This window comes from Xenopus laevis, chromosome 6S, assembly GCF_017654675.1.
Source record: "Xenopus laevis strain J_2021 chromosome 6S, Xenopus_laevis_v10.1, whole genome shotgun sequence".
Classification (NCBI taxonomy): Eukaryota; Metazoa; Chordata; class Amphibia; order Anura; family Pipidae; genus Xenopus; species Xenopus laevis.
This window is the reverse complement of record NC_054382.1, coordinates 94441301-94466513: the sequence shown is the minus strand read 5'-3', so window position 1 is coordinate 94466513 and position 25213 is coordinate 94441301. Positions and strand designations below refer to the sequence as shown.

The window sequence follows — 25213 nt, the reverse complement described above, 5'->3', positions numbered from 1 at the left end:
GTAACCAGGCATAGCATACAATTAAAATGTAAAAACATTGAGATAAATATTGATTTGGATAGAGTGGGGGGTAGAATTTTATTTGGAGCCAAAGGGCCAAGGCTACCTTTCCTGTGCTCTTTGTGATATAATATAGGCATGGGACCTATTATCCAGAATGCTCGGGACCTGGGCTTTCCCGGATAATGAGTCTTTCTGTAATTTGGATCTTCACACCCTAAAGGGGAACTCCACAAAAACATAACTTAAGCTTTTTGAAAAGTAAACATAATTTCAAGAAACTTTGCAATATACATCAATTAAAAAATATGCAGACTTTTCATGCTTTTTAATGGTTTCTGACGGTTCCCTAAGCCTAGCTCTCCTGCTGATCTCTCTGACCACTTTGCTGAGCTGGCTGACTACTGTTACTTTGTATCAGCCGCAATCTGTCCTTAGCCTACATCCTCCAAAACCCCACAATTTCTTGTACATGTGATTTCAATAAGGAAAGGAACATCACAATGCGGGTTATTGTGGGTTATGTAGTTCCTGCATGCTGTCTGTAAGCTGTGGAGAAGTTGTTACAATTTGTAACATCAGTGTTTAGTTCCTCCTTCCCTGGCAGGATTTCAAATGATGCAGAAAGAGAATAACTGTTAAACAGCTGGATTTCAGCATGGAAAATGGCATTTATTCATACTTTTTGAAGAAACCGGTAACTCTGATGGGTATATTAGGGGTTTCTGTGTTATGTGGGCCTCTTTGTCAAATTTTGGTTTGGAAGCCGGAGTTCCCCTTTAAGACTACTAGGAAATCATGTCAACATTAAATAAACCCAATTGGCTGGTTTTGCTTCCAATAAGGATTAATTATATGTTAGTTCTGTTTAATTATTATAGAGAAAAAGGCAATCATTTTAAAAAGTAGGATTATTTGATTATAATGGAGTCTATGGGCGACGGGCTTTCTGTAATTCTGAACTTTCTGGATAATGGGTTTCCGGGTAAGGGATCCCATACCTGTACTTCTAAAGGATGTTCAGGTTTATAACTGAGTTTAAAAGAGATTTTTTATTCAGATTGTGTCATTGATTAAACAATTATTCAGATTAGTTGCACATTTCATAAAAGAAACAATCCAAAATACTGTAACTACTGATATACACATTCAGTGAGGACTAGCGTTTCTGTTTTAGAACTGTTGTCTGTTTCTAGAGTACTAGCATTTTGAAATTTCCATGCAATCTCATGCCAATGTTGACCCCAATGGATTAAAATAGCATATTTTTTTTATCCATGACCAAATTTGGAGCTGAAGAATCTGCCCAATGGGAATTTGTAAATCACTCTAGTTTAGACAGGTTTATATAAATAATTACTGTGATTCCTATTGCATGTTTTAAATTAAAATCTGGCTTCCAAATGTAATAATAAGAAGTATATTGCCAGTTCTGCATCTACTCTAGGATTGAATCTGCCTTTGTAACTGAAATGTTGTTTTCATAATGTTACACCTCAACATGTTTTTGCTGCAGCCTCAATTTTTTCTACTTTTGTCTAGACAAAGACACGATAAGTAAAATTCGAGATTTACGTATGAAAGCTGATGATTATGAAGTGGTAAAAGTGATTGGCAGAGGAGCATTTGGTGAGGTTCAGTTGGTAAGTTTTTCAATGTTTTTTGGTAATAGTACTGTAATAATTTAGCTCACTATGCATAAAGACCGACATTTTGTAGACCAAGGTAATAAATAGATACGTTTCCTGCCGCAATAGTAGCGTTTCATTGCATAGTCTGCAGTAGTCTTTTACATTTTTAAAAAAGAACATATTGTATATTAGTTTAAATGAACTATACAACATTTTAGTTACTCTAATTTGTTTGTGTGTGTTTTTAAGAAGCAACACAACTTTTTAATGTTATCATAGACACAATAGGAGCCCTCTGGTAGGTGATAAGGAGCACTGACCAGCCTAAGGAGCATACATAAAGCAGTACAGGTATGGGACCGGTTATCCAGAATGTTTGGGACCTGGGGTTTTCCGGTTAACAGATCTTTCTGCAATTTGGATCTTCATATCTTGTCTACTAGAAGATCATGTAAAAAATTTTTGCTTCCAATAAGGATTAAATACTGTATATCTTCGTTGGGATCAAGTACAAGGTACTGTTTTGTTATTACAGAGAAAAATGAAATAATTTTTAAAAATTTTAATTATTTGGTTAAAATGGAGTCTATGGGAGACAGCCTTTTCGTAATTCTAAGCTTTCTGGATAACGGGTTTCCGCATAACTGATCCCATACTTGTAAATCATTTACTTTCTCTGACTGTCCCTAACTGCTCTGCAGGGAAACAATCATACTCTCAAACGGCAGATTTTTTAATTGAAGTATATTGGGGATACGTTTCTTTTCAGTTAATAGTAAAAATGGTATTTTATTTTTGCCTTTACATCCTCTTTAATGTTTCCAACTCCAGCTGCAGGGACAAAGATCATGGTGCCAGATTTATTTGCTGCAGCCACTGGTTCTGGAGAGTTGCCCAAAGTTTGTATTAAACAACACAGGACCCAGTGCAGTCTGCATATTCTGATTATTAATCAATCTAGCTGTATCTGCTTATATGGCAGATATTATTTGACTTGTGCTGTTTTGATAATTTATGATGATCCCTAAATAGCAGCCCAGTCCACACTGAGTATGTGCATGGTCTTGCAAAGTTACAAGATGGTTACCCCCTGTGGCCAACTTTGAAAGTATGAATCATTTGTTTAATTAGGCTTCTGGTGCAGTAAGTTTATGTTTAGAATACAAATAAAGCATTTCTATCATTATTCTATTTTAGACTATTTTAGTTTGCCTTTTACGGGCCCGATTATTCAAGGAATCTATGGAGCAATAGACTGGAGGACACTTAAAATCCATGATGGAGCCATAAGGTCCACAAGCTGAACAGCCTTAAAAGGGACATATTTGCAATAACATTTACAAATAATTTTAAAACTAGCTTTCTGATATTTTGGAGCTATTTGGATAACTGGTTTAGGACAATACATCCCATACCTGTAGATATTTTATATAAAGAGAAATAGGCCTTTTAATTTAACATACTTCAATTAGATAAAAGAAAGTATGATGTTTCTATTGATTCTAAATGAAATGGCATTGAAAAGCTACAGTGTGTCTTTTAAAGCCTATGCCCAGCATAGTAAAAAATGTCATGCCTTGCCCTTCCTTTACCTCAGCATTGTAAATCCACATGATAATGAAATGTGAGTTTAGCCAAAATTAATTCTATAAATTCTATATAATATATTTTTTTCTTTTACAAGGTAAGACATAAATCATCAAGGAAGGTCTATGCAATGAAGCTTTTGAGCAAGCTGGAAATGATAAAACGATCGGACTCTGCGTTTTTTTGGGAAGAACGGGATATCATGGCTTTTGCCAATAGCCCATGGGTTGTGCAGGTATGAATACCAGTGTTTTCTATGTTCAGTGATTATCTTTTCAAATAGTAAACCACAGGGAATGCTTTTATTACATTCAGTTTGTACTTGCTTCTGAAATGTTCATAAAGTGTTATATATATTATCATGGCTGTCATCATACTAAGAAAGAGTAAACTCCCATACAGAGAAGTGAAGGAGAAACTACGCCATATCAAGGGCCCCACTGCATGTATACCACTTAGAGAGATACTGACATCTATCATAATATTGTCTTTGTGTGCTATCTATAATTTTGCCATAAAAGTATTCACAGATGCTTTTACATTACCCATATGTTCTCCCCCTAATGTTCCTCTCTGAGGGTGCTGCCATATTTGAGCTTCAGCAGTATGTTAGCATTAGAAACCGTAACCAACACGTTGAGAAGGGACAGTCAGGTTGGCAAAACAGTCAGGTTTAGGAACTTCAAGTAACAATTTCTTACAAAAGCAGCCATATGAGTGAAAAATGATCAACATGAGCTATATGTATCTTTTTCTGTACATTAATATTTTGATGAATAATTTATTACACTTTATTAATAATTTATTAATCACTTTAATCACTTTAAATGAAGAAAACAAACAAAAAATCTAGTTACACAAACACATTGGACAAAGATTATAAGCTACCAGACATCATAATGGAGTACAATACAGTTGTAATCCATATAAATCAATTGTGTACTACATAAAAATAATTCCTATCAATAATCCTATTTAGCTACAATGAGTAGTGATGGGTGAATTTATTCGGCAGGCTCAAATTTGTGGCGAATTTCCGTGTTTCCCCGCCGGCAAATAAAATGTTGAAATTGCCGAGAAAATTCAAAGTTTTTTGATGCCGGCGACAATTAAACGTATGCCCATTGAATTGTCGCCAGCGTCAATTTTGACGGCCGCAAATTTTCGCTGGCGTCACAATTTTTTTGCCATTTTGCAAATTTCATGGGAATTTCGAGGTGAAGTGAAATGGGACAAATTCGCCCATCATTAACAATGACACTGCTCACTGTATATCCCATTGTATATCAAAGGCGGAGTAATACCAAAGTTGCTTCCATAATATACACATTTTCATTCAAGCTAACTTCAAGAGAAGTATTTGAGGTCTTAATTAGTTTGAGGTATTTAACTTAACTTGGTATTTAATTTAACTTGACAAAAAAAAAACACCCATTAGATGGGACAGATTGTAGAATGTATGGTTCTTTCTTTGCTGCAGTTCATATGTTCAAAGCTTTTCTGGGTTTTAAGATGGTAAAACTGTTCTTCTCTATTCAGATCTCCCAAGGTGTAGGGAGTGTATTGGGAGCAATAACAGACCTGGTGATCAGTGGTTACATTTACATTTTTTGTGATTTGGTTCGGGATTTGGCCGTTTTCAGAAGGATTCGGATTCCACTGAATCTTTCTCCCATTGCAAATTTGGGATGTGGAGGGAAATTGCGTGACTTTTTGTCACAAAGCAAGGAAGTAAAAAATGTTTTCTTCTTTCCACCCCTAATTTGCATATGCAAATTAGGATTCGGTTCGGTGTTCGGCCAAGTGATTTGGGGTTTGTTTTATTGCAAATTTTGGTGATGTTCTTGCCCTTACACTTCTATTTTTCTTTCGATAATTCATTGGAAAGTATTATTTCCAAAAATGTTATTTTCTGGGTTTAGGTACTGGTTTGGGGGCTGCGGGTCATCTATTTGTTTGCGTAGTTGACGTTTTGCTTTACTCCTTACTTACTTTATGTGGAGACAGACTGCTGTGACTTTAGTTGATATATCGGTTTTTAAATAATTTGTACTTAAGCTACTGAATGAATTTTGTTATAAATTATATTGCACCCATTTGCATTAATTGGGATGGCTGCTTTTATAAAATATAGGTTGGGGGCCATGTATAGGAAACCATGTGTGTCTGGCCTTGCACATTAAAATATGGTTATTCCTAGTGCTGTGGGTTTTGAATCTAATTTGCATCAAGATTCAACAGTGTTTTCATGCATATTAAAGAATATGCTTACATATTTTTATATGTCCATCTATTTATTTTGCAGAAACATCTGTATTTCTATATATTATAAAACAAGTGTCTTTTGGGTATTTTATTGTTTGAGAAGTGTACTTGCACACAGAATTGGACCTGTTTAATATATATGTGCCCTGCATAGACCTTTCACTCAGAAAATGCCTTTGAACTAAAAATGTTAAACTGTCATTTAATATCAAAAAGTGTGTAAATCAGGCTCTGAGGCTTTTTTTTTTATGCTATTCATTTGACAGCTGGCTCTCAATTTCAGTTACAGATACCTAACTTTTTCATTAGCTGGGTGGGGTTTTTGAGGTAATTCACTATGGATAATTGATGACACAGGTATGTGAGCTGTTTGAAAAAGGCTGCTGACTGGAAAAAGCAACTAAAAAGCAAACAAATCAAATTAAAAGGATACGTATTTGTTATTAACTGCTATTTTATATTAAGGTTTTATATTTAACTACTGTGGTTTCATTTTTTTTATAGGTTTTTTTTCTGTCTTGGGTGCTAAACAGCAAAGTTTGGTGTGCTAGTGTTCTTACAGCAAGTTTGTCACAACCTGCTTTACTTTGCAGTTAGCTTTCCCTCAGTTTGAGGGGGTGGGGTTTGATTAGTTGCACCTGAACAGACTGTATAAATAGAACACCTGGGACTCCAGTGGAGCTTGCTCTAGTGTTTAGCTGCTCTTAGGTGGGGGATCTGTGGGTGGGGGATCTGTGGGTGGGGGATCTGTGGGTGAGTTACAAACACAGGAGTTTCAAACTAGGTCAAAAGTTTGTTCTAAACCCATTTTTTTCCTGTTTTGATCTGTAACTGGGATAATGAGTGCTAGTAAGATTGAAGGTCTGACTCAGTGCACAGTCTGCCATATGTATGCAAATTTGGAACAAGAGATCCAAAATGCTTACCTCTGTGGTGGTTGTGAGCAAATTGCCACTTTGGAGGCTCACTAGAGCAACAAATTGCAACACTGCGGTTGATTGACAATCTTGAAAGGAGTCTCATGCTCACTGAGCAGGACCTAGCGGGGTCAGATAGTTTGGGGGGGAACAGAAAAGCAGCAGGATGTTGAGGCAGCTAGCTGAGTGACAGAAAATCTAAGGTAGGCAAAAGGAGGCTGATCCAGAGCTTATACATGGCAACAAATTTGCCAGATTGTGTGATGATGGGAGTATGAACTCTGAATTGGCAATTCTAGATGGGGCTGATCTCTCTAACAGCCGGGAGACCAGTTTCACTAGTAGTGGTGGGGAGGAGAGCAGAATCAGGCCTAAGCAGATTTGGTTGTAGGGGACTCCATTATTAGGAAAGTGGATAGGGTAATCTGTCATCCGGATCGCTACAACCGAACAGTTTGCTGTCTACCTGGTGCCAGGGTTCGGCATGTGGTTGATCAGATAGACAAATTATTTGGTGGGGCTGGGCATGACCCAACTGTCTTAGTGCATATCGGTACTAATGACAAAATAGATGGTAGATGGAAGATCTTAAAGAGTGATTTCAGGGATCTAGGGTCTAAGAATTAGTAAAGGTAATTTTTTTCTGAAATTTTTTCCTGTGTCACGTGCAAGTTTAGGAAAACAGCGGAAGTTTAGGGAGCTAAATGCGTGGCTCAAGTCGTTGTGTAGGAAGGAAGGGTTTTGTTTCCTAGAGCACTGGGCTGATTTTTCCTTGAGTTACAACCTATACAGCCGTGACGGTTTGCACCTCAATGGAAAGGGGTCCACTGTACTAGGGGAAAGAATGGTTGAGGTTGGAGGCGTGTTTAAACTAGGCAAGGGGGGGGGGGCAGGTGAGATAAAGAATTATGGGGAAGCTACGGTAGACGGGGCAGTGGGGTTAGTAAGGGGTCATGGTGGAGGAGTGAGGGGGGGGCATACAGTTTACCAGCTAAGGAGGTCCCTCTTTTACAAGGAAAACAGAATAATGCTAACTTAACGTATAATTCTCCACTAAGTAACGGAAATTTCAAAAGTAAAAGTAGTAACCTCCACTGTATGCTGGTAAATGCACAGAGTTTGTCAAGTAAAATGGGAGACCTAGAATTAATTGCATGCTCTAAAAATTTATATAATTGGTATCACTGAGACCTGGTGGGATGAAACATGTGACTGGATTGTGAATTTAAATGGTTACACCCTTTTTAGGAGGGACAGAGGGATTAAAAAGGGTGGAGGAGTGTGTTTGTATGTAAAGCCTGAATTAAAGCTATGCGCTAAAGAAATAACCATAGCTGGCACTGGTGAAGGTGTAGAATCCCTCTGAGTTTTTTTGACTGGGCAAAAGGTAACAAAAAGAATTATCATTGGTGTATGCTATAAACCACCTCGTATAAGTGAGGAGTATGAAGCCCAGCTACTCTTGCAGATACAAATAGCTTTACAACTTGGTCAAGTTGTTGCTATGGGTGACTTCAATTACCCAGACATTGACTAGGATAATGGGGTTGCCAAGACCGAAAAAGCTAGTAGGTTTGTAAATATGCTGAATGGCAACTTTTTATTCCCGCTCGTTCAAGAACCTACTAGGAATAACTCACTTTTGGACCTTGTAATAACTAACAATACTGAACTCATCTCTAACATTTGTGTGGGTGAGCATTTAGGGAATAGTGATCACAACATGGTCTCCTTTGAGATTCTGTTGCAGAAGCAATTCTATAAGGGAGTAACTAAAACACTAAATTACAGACGTGCAAACTTTGACAGTATTGGGGCATCTCTGCAACATATTAGGTGGGAAATGCTTTTTACAGGGTTAAACACAGAACAAGAATCGGAAGTCTTTTTAAAATGCTGCTTAATAAATATACCTGTCAGTATATTCCACTTGTAAGTAAGGAACGTTGTTGCAAAGCAAAACCTTTCAATAGAAGCGTTCAAATTAGCTGGGACAGCCAAATCATTTATAAGGTACAAAGAAGCCAATAAATCATGCAAAGAAGCTATAAGGCAAGCTAAAATTGATATGGAAAAGGATATTGCAGCAAGCAGTAAAAAAATCCAAAATTATTTTCTAAATATGTTAATAGTAAAAAAATTAAGCAGGAAGGGGTGGGAACTTTGGTATCAGAGGGGGTCAGCTGGTTGATGAAAACAAAATAAAAGTGCAGATTCTGAACTTGTATTTTCCGTCTGTCTACACAAATGAGGAACCAGTTAATAAAGGTTTCCTTCTTAATAGTCACAATTCTAGTAATACAACAAATGATGCATGGTTCACACACGAGGAAATTCAAAAGAGACTAGAATATGTTAAGATTAACAAAGGTCCGGGGCCAGAAGGCATTCATCCCAGGGTACTTCGCGAGCTTAGCTCTGTGATTGCCAAATCTCTTCACTTAATTTTTCAGGATTCATTGAGATCTGGCATAGTGCTGAGAGACTGGCGAATTGCTAATGTGGTGCCTCTATTCAAAAAAGGATCCTGTTCTCAGCCTCAAAACTATAGGCCAGTTAGTCTGACGTCCGTGGTAGGAAAGCTTTTCGAAGGGTTAATAAAGGATAAGATACTGGACTTCATAGCAAATCATAATACTATGAGTGTGCGCCAGCATGGTTTTATGCGTAATAGATCTTGCCAGACTAACTTAATTTCTTTTTATGAGAATGTAAGTAGAGACCTCGATTCTGGGATGGCAGTGGATGTGATTTACTTAGACTTTGCTAAATCATTTGATACAGTGCCACACAAAAGGTTACTGGTTAAATTAAGGAATGTTGTCCTGGAACATAGTATTTGTACCTGGATAGAGAACTGGCTAAAAGATAGACTACAAAGAGTGGTGGTAAATGGAACATTTTCTAAGTGGACCAGTGTTGTTAGTGGAGTACCGAAGGGCTCTGTACTAGGTCCCTTGCTTTTCAACTTGTTTATTAATGACCTGGAGGTGGGCATTGAAAGTACTGTTTCTATTTTTGCAGATGATACTAAATTGTGCAGAACTATAGGTTCCATGCAGGATGCTGCCACTTTGCAGAGTGATCTGTCTTAAGTTGGGAAACTGGGCAGCAAACTGGAAAATGAGGTTCAATGTTGATAAATGCAAGGTTATGCACTTTGGCAAAAATAATATAAATGCAAGTTATACACTAAATGGCAGTGTGTTGGGAGTTTCCTTAAATGAGAAGGATCTAGGGGTTTTTGTAGATAACAAGTTGTCTAATTCTGGACAGTGTCATTCTGTGGCTACAAAAGCAAATAAAGTTCTGTCTCACAAAAAAAAGGGCATTAACTCAAGGGATGAAAACATAAATATGCCTCTTTATAGGTCCCTGGTGAGGCCTCATCTGGAGTATGCAGTGCAGTTTTGGACTCCAATCCTTAAGAGGGATATAAATGAGCAGGAGGGAGTGCAGAGACGTGCAACTAAACTGGTTAGAGGGACGGAAGACTTAAATTATGAGGGTAGACTGTCAAGTTTGGGGTTGTTTTCTCTGGAAAAAAGGCGCTTGCGAGGGGACACAATTACACTTTACAAGTACATTAGAGGACATTATAGACAAATAGCAGGGGACCTTTTTACCCATGCAAAGATTTGGCAGGTTAAGGCTAAGGGCAGACGGGCAGATTCGGGGAGATTTAGTCGTCTGGCGACTAATCGCCTCTTCTGCGGGACGACAATCTCCATCTGCCCATATCCTAAAAAATACAAGATCTGCTTCAGTCTGTTTATCTAATCTTGTATTTAATAGTTAAATCTGCTGAAATAACCTCACATATTCAAGTGCATTTTCGATTTTAACAGTGTTTTGTTTGTGTTTTTTTTGTTCCATGCAGTTATTCTATGCTTTCCAAGACGGTCGTTATCTTTATATGGTTATGGAATACATGCCAGGGGGAGATCTTGTAAATTTAATGAGTAATTATGATGTCCCTGAGAAATGGGCCCGGTTTTATACGGCCGAAGTAGTTTTAGCCTTAGATGCCATTCACTCAATGGGCTTCATTCACAGGTAAGACAGGACTTTTTCATTTGTACACAAGGTGTTTATATCCATCATAAGGCAATATCTGAAGGACATTAACTTTTGCCCTAGTTTTTCAAAACATACAAAAAAAATATGTTCAAATGTATAAAAATAGAGTCCTTAAACAACAGATTTCCCTTGTGAGTTAAAATTCTTTACTAGTTTGTAAGGAAGCAAGAAGAAACCATGTGTGATACTGAACTGATAAATGCTTTGGTTATTACTTTTCGAGTTATATTGTGGAAAATAGAAAATTTGAATGTAAAAATTGTTTATCTGAAAACTAATAATAATATAATAATAATTATGAGATTTTTGGGACACAAACTCGATCATTAGAGTTTTTGTTCCCCGTTGTTTTTCATGTAAGTTTTTGGCATTCTGATTTTTCCATAAGCACGCAAATGTTCGTAGAAAACGAATTTGATTCTTGATAAATATGCCCCTTTGTCTCAACATGAATCTGGTAGCCAGTGAGAAAAGTGGGAAACAGTTTGTTTTTGGAGGAAAATGTAATTAAAATCCAAAATACACTGAAAGCTTTCATATTAAGGAGAACATTTCTATTGTAGCCTGCGTTTTGTCGCAACGCTGTTAAGTCATTGTCCTTAAACATCAGAAAGTGTAAAATTGAAGTCTAAACATGAAGAAAAAAGTCAAAAATAAATACAAAACCACACAAAGAAGTCATTATTGCTGGAGTACTTCATTTGAAAAAATGTATTAGGCAAAGATGAAAATGTCATTCATATACCTAAATCTATTGCCATGTAAAGCAAATTGTTGCATCCAGGTTGTATGGGTTTAGTATCAGATATATGCAGTAAAGTCTTGATGTGCCTAACTTCTGTTCTTCCTGGTGTTATTGCTTCCTGTTAAATAAATATATATTTATAATTTTTGCAGAGATGTGAAGCCTGATAATATGCTGCTGGATAAGTCTGGACATTTAAAACTAGCTGATTTCGGTACATGTATGAAGATGAACAGGGTAAGTTCTACGGATATATTTTATCTAGATTTGCTGCACAGATACTAGGGAGATTTACTGACTAGCTGTGTAATCTCACTCTCTTCACCACTTGTTCTGTTTGTAGGTAGCTGAATTCAGTGGAGATGTACCTACATTGAAAGAAGCACCACTTTTTTTTAAATCTATCCAAATCTATTTTTTTTTTTTTTTTTTTTTTTTAAATAAGTCAATACATTTACATTCCACTAGGCTACTTTAACACTGTAGCAGTAGTGGTTTTCATAACATGATTGCTAGAGTTCACTCTGTTGCTGGGCCAAAATGTGATTATAACAGATATATATCAGCAAAAAAAAAAGTATATGAAATAAAATAAGGAAATCTTAGTGAAATACATTTCAGTGAATCCCTTATTTAATTACATGTGATTATTTTGCTGGTGGATGCAGGGATAGTTATATATTGTGGAACATGTATTATGATTATTATATTTGTAAAGAGCCAAACTAATCTGCATTGCTATATGATAGATGGATGTATCCATGTACATGTATGGGACCTGTTATCTAGAATGCTCAGGACCTGGGGTTTCCGGATAACAAATCTTTCCATAATTTAGATCTGCATGCATAATTCTACTAGAAAATCATTTAAGCATTAAATACATTCTTTAGGCTGGTTTTGCCTCCAATAAGGATAAATTATGTGTTAGTTGGAATCAACTACAAGGCACTGTTTTGTTATTACAGGTATGGGATCTGTTGTCTGGAAACTCGTTATCCAGAAATCTCAGAATTACGGAAAGAGGATTTCCCATAGACTCAAATAATCCACATTTTTAAAAATGATTTCCTTTTCCTCTGTAATAATAAAACAGTTCCTTGTACATGATCTAATTTAAGATATAATTAATCCTTATTAGAAGCAAAACCAGCCTATTGTTTACAAGATTTTCTAGTACACTTTAGGTATGAAGATCCAAATTAAGGCATGATCTGTTATGCGGAAAGCCCCAGATCCCAAACATTCTGGATAACCGCTACCTGTACAGTGAAAAAGAAAATGGCTTTTGAAAAAAATGTAATATTAGGATAACATGGAGTCTATGAGAGACGGTCTTCCCATACTTTGGAGCTTTCTGGATAACGGGTTTTGGGATCACGTATGAGACCTGTTATGCAAAATGCTCAGGACCTGGTGTTTTCCAGATAATGGGTCTTTTCATAATTTGGATCTCCATAACTTAAAGGGCATGTAAAGAAAGGCAAAAAAATAAAATCCCAGAGTTGGAGAAAGATTGTATTAAACAATACAAAAACTATAAAATCCACATTAGATTACATGACAACACAGAGCCGCATAGTCTGATTATTAATCAGTCTTGCTGTATTTGCTTCTGGCAGATATTTGACTTGTGCTGTTTTGAAAATTTATGACGATCCCTAAGCATCCCAGATCACATCGAGCATGTGCACAGTCTTGTCTTGTAAAGATGTTTAACAAAGTTACAAGATGACAGTCCCCTGTGACCATCTTTGAAAGCATAAATCATTTGTTTGATTAGGCTTTGTGGTGCAGTAAGTTTATGTTTAGTATACAAAATACAGCATTTCTAGCCTTTTTCTATTTTAGACTTTCCTTGTCCTTTAAGTCTACTAGAAAATCATGTCAACATTAATTAAACCCTGACCAAAAATACTACAACGCTAACTGTAACAGGAAGAAGTGTGGAAGCAAAAGACACAACTCTGTCTGTTAATTGGTTCATGTGACCTAACATGTATGGTTTGTTTGTGTGTACCCTAAATCCTAAGATCCCAGGATCCTTATTTTTTAAAATGGCAATTTATGATTATGATTACCCAATGGCACATACTACTAAAAAAGTATATTATTATGAAAATGGTTTATTTACATGAAGCATGGTTTTACATATGAGCGGTTTTACTCCATATCTTTTTATAGAGACCTACATTGTACAGGGGGGGGGTATAGTTTTCCTTTAACAAGATTTAACTGCTTTCTGACACACAGGAAGGAATGGTACGATGTGACACTGCTGTTGGAACTCCTGATTACATTTCCCCAGAAGTGTTGAAATCCCAGGGAGGTGATGGTTACTATGGACGAGAATGTGATTGGTGGTCAGTTGGTGTCTTCTTATATGAAATGCTTGTTGGTGAGTAAAACATGGGGTTTCCCTTTCAAATCATTTCAGCTGTAAAAAGTGTTGTCAAAATACATATTTACCCTGAGGTCTCGCGTCACAGATAACTTGATATTAGTTCATTTGGTTTTTGTTTTTTTTTTAACCAAAATTGCTTTATTGAGTTCTCCACATCAAATCCGTATAAAAAAAAACAGTACATCATAAGACATTCTTATGGAGGTAATAATACACAATCTTGCAGAGTAGTTTTTACATCAATTTGAGTTTAAGCAATGTAATAAAGAAAACATAGAAACTTGCTCTCTAAGGTGTGACTATTGATCTGCATGGTTTACGGTTATTGCCTATCTATAGTTATATATTTGCTGCACGAATTTTGGTTTGTTTTTACATGATAAAGTGTACGAAGGTCTTTAACTGTGCATAAAGATGCATCACATGACTAGTACTGATGACACTACTGAGCACTTATAAGCATTGATATGAATAACACAATACACAAAATTACTCTGGTTCAATACTCCCGACTTCAGGTGGCCATAGACACGCAGTTAATATAGTACGAAATGAATTTTCGTGCGATATTCGGTGCGTGTATGGTGGGAAAAGAGCCGACCGATATTGGCAAAAGACTTGGATTTCGGTCGGCTCAACGATCGGGCTGGGCAGAAAATTTTGATTGGGCACCTTTGAAGGCATCCAAACAACGGCCATTGTTAGTGCTGGATTGTCAGATACAGGTAGAATTTTATTGTTTCTATATGTATATCTGACGATTCAGCTCTACACGTGTGTATTGAAACGAACAATCTTTCTTGGAAAGATCTTTTCCAAGAAAGATGGTAATTGTTACGTCTATGGCCACCTTTAATTATAAATATAGGTTTCCAGGGTGTCTCATTTATTGCTTTATATCTATATGGATATTATAATCGTATGGCACACTTTTGTGTATTGCAGTAAAACAAAGCATTGCAATAGAATGTAGCTGCTGTTTTATGCTCTGATTTCTCAATTTTTATTTGGTTCATAGTAATTGCCTTGGATAGAAAATGATTATACATATAGCTGGAAAGAGTTTGTCATAAGTGGTGGTGGGTTTTTTAATTGTATTGTCATTTTTCTGTTTAAAGGAGAAGGAAACCTAGTCGGCGCAAAAACCCTCCCCCCCTCCCGTGTGTTTCCCACCCTCCCCCCTGGCCTACCCGTCCCGCTGGGCAAATGCCCCTAACTTGTTACTTACCCTTCTGCGCAGGTCCAGTCCACCAGGTTCAGAGGCACCATCTTCTTCCACGCGATCTTCTTCCTGCTTTGAACGGCGTTTTGGCGCATGCGCAGTAGGAGCATTGCGCCGGTACGGATCTACTGCGCATGCGCCAAAAGTCACAAGGTTTTCCAATTTCACTTTGTGGCGCATGCGCAGTAGATCGTACCGGTGAAATGCTCCTACTGCGTGTGCGCCGGTCAAAGCAGGAAGAAGGTCGCTTGGAAGAAGATGGCGTCGGTTAACTCCGTAGACTGGACCTGCGCAGAAGGGTAAGTAACAAGTTAGGGGCATTTGCCCAGCGGGACGGGTAGGCCAGGGGGGGAGGAGGGAGGGTGAGCAACACACGGGGGGGGGGGGGTTTGCGCCGACTAGGTTTCCTTCTCCTTTAAGGGGTTGTTCACCTTCCAAACACGTTTCCGGATTATTCACCAGAAATAGAAAAAGTCAAACAAAAATTGCTTTCCATTTTATATTTATTACCATTTTTCCAAAGTTGAAGTGTACAGTAGAATGTTCCTGTCTGGTAGCTCAGTAATCCATGTGCAGATTCTGAACTAATTGTAACAATTCTTATACTTTGCTACATTTAATTGATACATTTCTCAGCTGCATTTGTGGAATATTAGAAACAATTGTATCAATTCTAACAGCTGCTTTTAATGAAACTCAGGAATTCTGCTCAGGAGGGACAAAGATAAGAAATGTATCAACTTAATGTATCCGTTTAGAACCCCCCTTACACAGCGGCTTAGGAAGGTGACAAAACCTTTAAGATTCAGTATTAGAAAAAAAACGGTTGCAAATAGAAAGTGATTGAAAAAGGCCTTTATTTCTGGTGAACAATCTGAAATCAACAGAATTGAGAAACGTTTTGGAAGGTGAACAACCCTTTCAGTGAGTTATGTTGGATTATGGGGTCCGTTTACTAAAGCGCGGTAAATTTGACAATATGTTTCCGCCAAAATATTCGCAGCGACTAAGTTTACTATACAGCGGTGCACTCAGAAGTTATTGCGGTCACTTGCGGTAACTACGTTGACGAACCAGCTAAAGGTAGCGGTAATTTTAGTGACAAATTAAGTTTGCGAATATTTATGCTATAAAATAGTCTTGTTTTATGGCGTTTATTATGGCATGATTCATGGCCAGATATGTATCTTCAAAACAGCTAAACTTTATAGATATTATCAACAACACAGTAAACAGATTTCACCCAATCAAACATGTATGCATCATATAAAGCCACATTTCAATACATCCAGTCGCAAGACCTACCCCCTGCCAATAGAATCATATAAATAAAATTCATAAACAAGTTTTACCAATAAATCTGTGTGCATCATATAAATGTAGTTAATCTAGGCTGACGAAGCCATTGGTCCCTCCTTGTCATAAAAAATTGTCTTTCAGCTGTAAAAGATGTTGTAGCAGCAGACAAAAGAATAATTCAAAATATCTTTGCTTATCCGGTCACTTCTCTCTTCTCCTGTCAGGAATGGCAACAGGAACAGAATGATGGGTAAAACAAGGTTTTATGGGATATTTCCTGTCCCCTTGGGAATTTTCGGGCTTAAAAAATAAATTACCACCACTATACAGATGATAATTTTGTCTTTCGTACATTTCTTTGTTTAGTAAACGAGGCATTAATGTGTAAGTAGTGTTATTTTCAGTAAATGCGATAACTGTCGAACATATTCTTGAGCATGAAAATTTGCAAATTTATATTTACCACAGGTTAGTAAACTGGCTAAAACCTATTCGGCGACAAATTTGTCTATATTTTGTGTACATATTTTTACCGCAGTTTTGTAAACGGACCCCTATGTTTTCCTGCTCAGGGAACCATTCTAAACTGCATACAATGATTCCCTTTCTATCAGTTTCACTTTGATCCCTGGACTAGAAATCCTGATGCTTGTCTTTTCCCAGAAATGTATTAGGATCACATTAAAAACCTAACAAAAAAACTATCCATTTAAAGGACTGAAGTTGTCAAAACACTTCTTCCTCTCCTGAATACATTTCTCAAGACAACCTTGAAAATAGAAGTTATGTTTATTGAAGAGTATGTTGTGTTACTATGTTTTCATATTGATAAAATGACACTGCCATCATGGAAATTGACTTTCTCCCATGTCTTTTTGGTAAAAAGAAGTCCTCATTATTTGTAGGTTTGATATACAAATGGTTGTATGTTTTTTATTTATTAAACCTGATCAAGATAACATTTAATCTGTGCAGGAAAAAATTCTGAAGGCTAATGACAGGCTCTGTTTTAAATGTACTAGAAGGTCAGAGACACATGGGCAGATTCAGGGAGATTAGTTGCCCGACGAGAAATCTCCTCTTATTCGGGGGGACTAATCTCCCCAAACTGCCTTCTCGCTGGTGATTTACATTCTAGCTGGCGGAAAGGGACTCGAAGCGCTTAGTTTTCCGAAGTTTCCTCGTGAGGCAACTTTGGAAACCGAAGCAATCCGATCGCCACCCCCCCCCTGCGATTTACATTCAATCCGACGGAAGGCAGTTCGGGGAGTCCCCCCGAAGAATAGGAGATTTGTCGCCCGGCGACTAATCTCCCCAAATCTTACTGTGTGTCTCTGCCCTTAAACAATGTGTCCAGTCCTGAATTAATTCTTTATGCTGCCCATAGCTGATTGTGCTGGGGAGGTAGAAATGATCACTGAGAAGCTTGGTCCATAAGCAAGGGTCTTATCTAATGCTCGGGTGCCTGTTCTTTAGGAAAGAGTAGGCTATTTTAACTACAAGCACATCTGCCATTAGCCACAATAATGAGAAATTGGCAAGTCTGCTGCTTCAAACGCTGTCTTTACTTGGAAGTGTTTAATGAAGAAAACCATAACCCTGCTGATTTATATGGAAAGTATATACCAAATATATACCATTTATTGGTCCCCAAAAGTGTGCTAAAACTTATTCACTGCTTATTCTGTTCAGACAGAATCGTTTATACGGATATATGTATTTATTACATGTTGTACTTCATTGAAATTGTGCCAGTTTTTAGCATTTCTGCACATGGCTGCATGGCTTTACCAAAAACCAAACCTCATGCTTGACAGTTTAACCTCTGTGATGCTGCCCACTTTAACATATTTTTATTTAACCAGAGAACGCAGATGCTTCTTGATTTAGCAGTAAAGGTATGGGACCTGTTCTCCAGTATGGTCGGTACCTAGGTGTTTTCGGATACCATAAGTCTACTAGAAAATCATGTAAACATTAAATAACCCAATAGGCTGGTTTTGATTCAAATAAGGATTAATTATATCTTCATTTTTATTATTGCACAGAAAAAGGAAATGTTTTTAAAATGTGGATTATCTGATTATAATGGAGTCTTTGGAAGACAGTCTTTCTGTAATTTGGAGCTTTCTGAATAATGTTTTTCCGGATAATGGATCCCATACCTGTACCTATATAAATTTAGCAAAGGTACCATGCTTCAAATTGTAGGTTTCAAGTACAAAAATGTTTGTATACACCCAGTTTTCTATAGCATTTTGAGTTTTAGATTGAAAATATGCATGGCAGTACACCAAAAATAATTTGTTCTGTATTTGTTTTGTAGGAGATACACCCTTTTACGCTGACTCACTAGTTGGGACATACAGCAAAATAATGAATCATAAGAACTCACTCACATTTCCGGAGGATAGCGATATCTCCAAAGAAGCAAAAAACCTGATCTGTGCATTCCTTACTGACAGGTAGCACCTTCATTTACATGTAACACACATACTTTTTGTTAATATATATTGGTCGATTGGCCATTTTAATGTAGGGCTGTTTTTTCTAACTGTTAACCCTCAGGGCCTTCCCCAAGTTGTTGCCCCATTGTTGAAACTCCGCAAGACTGCTGCAACATAGAACCTACAGTTGACATTGTATACATAGTATACCATAAGTTTGTTTTTATTGGAAACAAGCCCTGGACTGAAACATGAAAAACAGCCCTGGCAGGTGGTGTTCTCCTGGCATGTGCCATATCCAGACCATTTGGTAGAACTCAAGGTAGAGAAGTGCAATTCATGAATCCAGAGAATGGGAGTGTAAAGATGGCGCCACTCCTGCAGATTTGTGGCTATGCACCAAGTAATCATAGGCTTGTGCGAGGCTTCTTGCCCAGTGGAAACCCATCTTATAAGTCTCCCATTTATAAGTTTATGCTTTGTAGTTGTTCTTATTCACAGGCTTCAGGCATTCCATTTCAGAGAATTTATGTGATACTATGTTGTTTCTCATAGATGTTTCACTTGAGGTTGTTTTGTGAAGCTCTAGATCAGTGATCCCCCAACCAGTAGCTCATGAGCAACATGTTGCTCTCCAACCCCCTTGGATGTTGCTCTCAAGGTCCTCAAAGCAGGTGCTTAATTTCGAATTCCAAGCTTGAAAGTATAGTGCCAAGTAGAGCCTCTTGGCTGTCGGTCCACATAGGGCTACCAATTGGTCAATCACAGCCCTTATTTGACACCCCAAGGGACTTTTTCATGCTTGTGTTGCTCCCCAACTCTTTTTACATTTGAATGTGGCTCACGGTTAAAAAAAGGTTTGGGACCCCTGCTCTAGATGCACAATGCCTTCCAATGTTGGAGGTGAAAGTCACTGGAACTCATTTAGTAACAGGGGGCATAATTGCATCTGGATATTAACTCATTACAATCTCATTTTGGCTTTTAACAGTTACAGTTGAGATACTGATTGGTTGCTTTGGTTACTGACCATTTGAAATTTAGCCCAATGCGTATAAGACTCATTGAGGACCTTTCTCAGTTCCTATTTTTATGCAAGTTAAAAACAAAACTTTTTTTCCTTTCTTTTTGCACCGTTTGGCCTCCTATGTAGGGAAGTCAGGCTTGGACGAAATGGGGTAGAAGAAATTAAACGACATCCTTTTTTCAAGAATGATCAGTGGGCATGGGAAACTCTTCGAGACGGTAAGTATTTTGTTTGTAAAAACTAGTTGTGTTAATTTTTTTTTAGGAGAATTGCATTTTCTTTATATATCTTATTTCACTGAACTGGCTGACAAACCTTGATTGGGAGTAGCTCAGAGCCTCAATGCCAAATCTAACTGATTATGATGAACAGGAACTGGCCATCATAATTTCCCACATAGTATTATGAGCCCACAGGCATTTAGCCTTGTCTGACTGTGGTTACCTTCCTAACAATTGTATTAAGTCTAAACGTAATATTTACTATTTGAAAGCTAAACATCAAGAGGGAAAACTGCTGTAATACACAGGGAAAGGGGAAGATTGCCTCCTTCACAAGGGAAGTTGAGCCCTACCATGTAGTGTATAAATGATGCATTTACATGATAAGTTGAAAGCAAAAACTTGAAATGGATGGTTTTGTTTTGTTCCCTATATTATTTTTGTAGCTGTAGCCCCTGTTGTCCCTGATCTAACTAGTGATATTGACACAAGCAATTTTGACGACTTGGAGGAAGATAAAGGTGATGAAGAAACATTTCCCATACCTAAAGCTTTTGTTGGCAACCAACTACCCTTTGTAGGATTTACTTACTACAGTAATAGACAGTAAGTAGTTTGCATATTTCTCTCTGGAGATGACAAAATAATACTGAATGCAAATAAAGTGTATTTGTTTTTTGTCTCATCACAAAACTATATTTTTCAGGTACTTGGAAGACCCTTCAGCAAAGCCCAATGATAACAGGAGCAGCTCCATAGTAGATAAAAACCTGGTAGGTTAATGCTCATGCTCATACTTTGTTTCATGGAAAACACTGTGGTTTTTAGTTTTGCTAACAAAATTCTTTTTTTATCAAAAAAGAAACAATAATTTTGTTATTAAGCATGAAGTTAAACAAACTCTTTGTATGCTCTGTTGAAGGTTTAGAACTCGTGTGAGTATTTATTGTAATTCTTCTGCATACAGCGTACAGTTTTAAGTGTGTACTGTAGACTGTTGTGTAACTGTAAATATTCAAAAGACAGGAAAGAATGACCCACAATTTGCACCACCCCATTAATCATTCAGTTAATCCCATGTCAGAAAGTGAAGCATAAAACTTAACCTTTATTAAATTACTTAAAAACGACCAAGGTTGAGAAATTCACAAACAATTAAAAATACAAAAAGGAGGAGCACATCCAATGCTTCATGTAGTCTCATATCACCAAGGCTCTAAGATGTGATCTCATCTAACCAATGGGGATCATATAGAGCAAATTATCAATGGGATAGACTAAATTAAATCCTGCGTGTAATAGGTAATGGCAACTACATTGGTATGAGATATCCAGAGGGTGACTACACTTATATGTGCAGAAATCGTTACGTGAGCAGAGATAGTGGGCAATGTTGCTATTGAACCCACATCATATCCGCAACCACTCTATATGACAGAGATATAATAACATGAAATCTGTCTTTGAGGGTTATGTACTCGGCATTGCACCAGTCTAACCGCTGTAGTGTCTTAAGACTATACTTTCATCATGCACCCACAGAGTTCCTGGTGGGTCTGTGAAAGATTAATTAAATTGCGGCGCAAGTATCATTAGGCTATCTTTACTCGGTATACCCCCAGCATTCCTGGCGGGTCCGAGATAAGGTTGATTACGGCGCAAGTGTCATAAAGCTATCCCTACTTAGTGTACCCCCAGCATTACTGGCGGGTCCAAAGTAAGGTAAATTACGGCGCAAAAGGATTGTTGTTAAAGCTGATGTGCTACCTGCCTAATTGAACTAAAATAACAGATAGGCGCCTGTTGTGTAACTGTCTCAGATTTAGACGTACCTTGAAATCCATTTTTGGTCTTCTGTAGTAAGGGGATAAGTATTTTTTCTAGTATAGTTAAATTGGCTAAACACCCTAACTGTAGCAGATCAGCCAGACATAATTTCTATTGGGGTTTCTGGACTGGCGGAAATATGCATCTATTTCACTTGTAGCTTGACTATTCGAGTTTTGCCTTTTTGTGATACTGCTGCCTTCCTTTCCATTTTCCACCTTTTCCTATAACTTTATAACAAACTACAGCTGATACCTCGTTTCACTGGCATTGTTTTAGGTTGAAAACTTACAAAAGAATATATATCTACTTGAGGAACAGCTACATAATGAAATGCAGTTAAAGGACGAGATGGAGCAAAAGTGCAGGTAATTACAAGATAAGCAATATTATGAGTAATAGTAGTGCTTCTAGAATGTTTACATTTATGTTAAAGATAATTTTCGTTTGCTGCCAGAAAAGTTGGCATAGATGTTAATGGTTTTTGATGAGTCAGCAAATAAATTTGCAATCAATTGGTTAATTACAACTGCTTGTAATCTATGCTTAAAATGACAGAATGAATTAGTTAATTTATTTTCTTGTAAAAGACTTGTATGCAAGATTTCGCCTGCAATTTAAAGTCTCTGGTTTCATATAAACATCGAATATCATGTCGCCAGACACACCATGCTTCCATGTTCAACATGCACTTAGCATTAATGTACTTTGTGGTGCCGATAATGGATGTATTTATATATAAAATATGATACATTTTGCTCATTTTAGAGCAGCCTATGAAACAGCTAGGGTTAATGCCTAATAGAACACTTTGTTTAAGGAGCCTCTTCTGGCAGTGGGCTTATATCTAAGATCATATCCTCTTATCAAGGTAACAATTACGATAAGCTTTCAATTTTTGTACCTAGAGATCTTCTGAATAATACTCTTTGAGTGCACCTATATATTTTTTCAATTGCATCTCATGTTGATCTAGTAGCATTTCATGAATAATGGACCCTCTAAAACCAGCATCTACTGATTCTAATATATTTTTTTCTCTCTAACCAAGTGAGGAAGGATCAATCAGTGGCAGTTGTGGTCTCAAGGTGTCTATGGAAAAAAGCTCACATTTAACATTATCTCTATTTTAAACATGCAGAAAATTAGCTGCATGGGCCTTACAGAAGTAGGCCACACTGAGCTGGGATAGCTACACTGATTTGTGAGGTCCTCTCACATTGCTAAAGAGGTCCTCTAACTTTACCCTGTAACTTTTCTTCTGGCATTTATGTTGAAGCTATTTGCACTGCTTAGTAATATAAGGTGAAGTTAAGAAGACCCAACATTTGGTTATAATATATAGTGGCCTTTTCTCTTAGTTACTGGGACTTTAGAAAGAACAGCAAATTGTTTACTCCTTGAATGCAGAAAAATTGTTATAGCCTTAGCAGTTGTGTCAATAATTTTGTTTTCTTCTCTTTTTTTTTTTTCAGAATGTCAAATATAAAGTTAGACAAAATAATGAAGGAACTGGATGAAGAGGTATATGTTATTGACTTGTAATATATGTTACTGGAACAAGCTTTTAATGAAATAGCTTTTTTTATTTGCATGCAAAATGCAAAGAAGAAAATGTTGTGGGAGCACTCCATGGCTAAATACTAAAATACAATCGAAGTGCTACTGATCTGGCCAAATGAACTACAGACAGAGAGAGAAAAAGAAGAGAAATTGATCAATGCACATTTCCTGGTCCCCTGTCATATAAGTAGATGCAGATGCATGTATTTACAAAGACAGGGGTATAATCGTTACAAAATTATGGTCATAAAATTGATAAGCCACCATACCACGTCAAGGTAAAACCCATATGGCGGTCCCTAACTGTTTACCTCTGGTCATAAAACTCAATTGCTAAAGCCTCCCGGCATAAAAGTATTACCTGAAATAAAGGTATCCCGACCTGGGCATTGGTTTCAATCATAGGGCTTAGTCCTCCCCTGCTATTGGCTTTCAAAGGAGAGAGAGAACCTAGACAACAGCATTGGTTTCATGAGATTAATCCTACCCTGCTTGTGGCTTTTAAGAGAGAGAGAGACTGCCCAGCATGCAGGCAGAAATAAACTAAAGCAATATACTATAGTAAATTCAGTTTAACATTTCCACTAACTGTGTGCACACTGTTTTTGGAATGGATTAAGGCTATTTACGATATGTGTCAATTTAATGAATCAAGAAAAAATTAAAACAGTTTATTTTTCTTGACATATAATCGATTTATAGCCTTTCCCTTTATTACAGCGAGTTTGCTGCTAGAAAACCTATCCAGCCATATAATCTAATAAAAAATGTCCTGTGCACCACTGTATAGAATTAGCCATATTTTTTCTGCTGCAAACACTTCAGTCATGCTGTGAGTCCCAGACAAAGTTATTTGGTTGGTGTAGTTAAAAATTGTACCTGCTATTATGAATTAAAAAAACCTGCACACCTAACTCAGGGGACGGGGGGTAACCTGAGATCACTTGGGTTTTTGAAAATCATTGTGTACCGAAGCCCCGGAAATGTAAGTTGTGGGGGTACGGGCTTTATCTAGTTTGTATTAATTACAAAAGTGTGTTTTACTGGTTGCAGAAGGGGCAAGGCTTGCTGGCAGTGGGTGTAGTTTGGGTGGATTGTGGGTGGGGTTTCTGCATAATGGTGTGTGGCCAGAGTGAATCAGGGATGTAACTGTGCATGTTATAAATGAGGAATGAGTTATAGTGTCCCTTTAAATAACATGGTGTAGTTAAAAGCAAACTACATGTATGTGACCTGTTATCTAGAATGCTTTTTCCATAATTTGGATCACCATCCTATAAATCTAGTAAAAAATTAATTTAAACATTAAATCCAATTGGATTATTTAATTACAATGGAGTCTGAGAGATGACCTTCCCATAATGTGGAACTTTCTGGATAACAAATCTTTACCTGTATTACAAGCATTAACTACCAACAGTGCCAGCCAAATTCCATCCCCAACTAAACATTTCTGACAAATTTGTTATAATCCAACCCTTATAAATTTCTTATAGGATTCATCAAGAAGGCTCGTTTAACCCTTTAAATGCTTAAGATGATAGAATCTGACTGAAAGTCAAATTACAGAGTGCAATGTAGAATTGCAAGGAAGTTTGAAAGTGGGTAGCATGTAAAGGGTTAAGGAGTTTGCTGTGTCTTTCTAGAGTAGGGGTGTCCAAACCTTTTGCAATGAGGGCCAGATTTGGTGAAAATGTGTGGGGGCCGACCATTCAGCCTGACATTCTTTGAACCATTAACACCATTTAACTCATTTAAACAAGGAATCGCCTAGCCGTAGCAGTAATATTTGGGCACATTAGTGAAATGATCTGCCACTTGGTCTATACTGCTGCCTGTGTGCTGAAAGTGTTAGCAATAGATACGTACTGGCATGTAGTTTACTTTACTGGCACGTCAGTACGTCTATTGACACCTTCAGCCCTAAAGAAGTATGTGAAGTGACGCATCACTATGTGCCAGTAAGTGTCTACTTCTT

At 37.3% G+C, this 25213-nt stretch overlaps 1 protein-coding gene across 1 annotated transcript in view; it reads left to right on the top strand.

Annotated features, from left to right (window-relative positions):
* Positions 1-25213, top strand: part of rock1.S (Rho-associated, coiled-coil containing protein kinase 1 S homeolog) — an 83093-nt gene that overhangs the window by 25864 nt on the left and 32016 nt on the right. Inside the window, exons 3-13 of the mRNA XM_018223653.2 lie at positions 1543-1643; positions 3316-3453; positions 10281-10456; positions 11378-11462; positions 13479-13623; positions 18477-18615; positions 19751-19842; positions 20292-20451; positions 20552-20618; positions 21952-22040; positions 23148-23196. Coding sequence (XP_018079142.1) covers positions 1543-1643; positions 3316-3453; positions 10281-10456; positions 11378-11462; positions 13479-13623; positions 18477-18615; positions 19751-19842; positions 20292-20451; positions 20552-20618; positions 21952-22040; positions 23148-23196 — 1241 coding nt within the window. The remainder of the gene's footprint in view (positions 1-1542; positions 1644-3315; positions 3454-10280; positions 10457-11377; positions 11463-13478; positions 13624-18476; positions 18616-19750; positions 19843-20291; positions 20452-20551; positions 20619-21951; positions 22041-23147; positions 23197-25213) is intronic.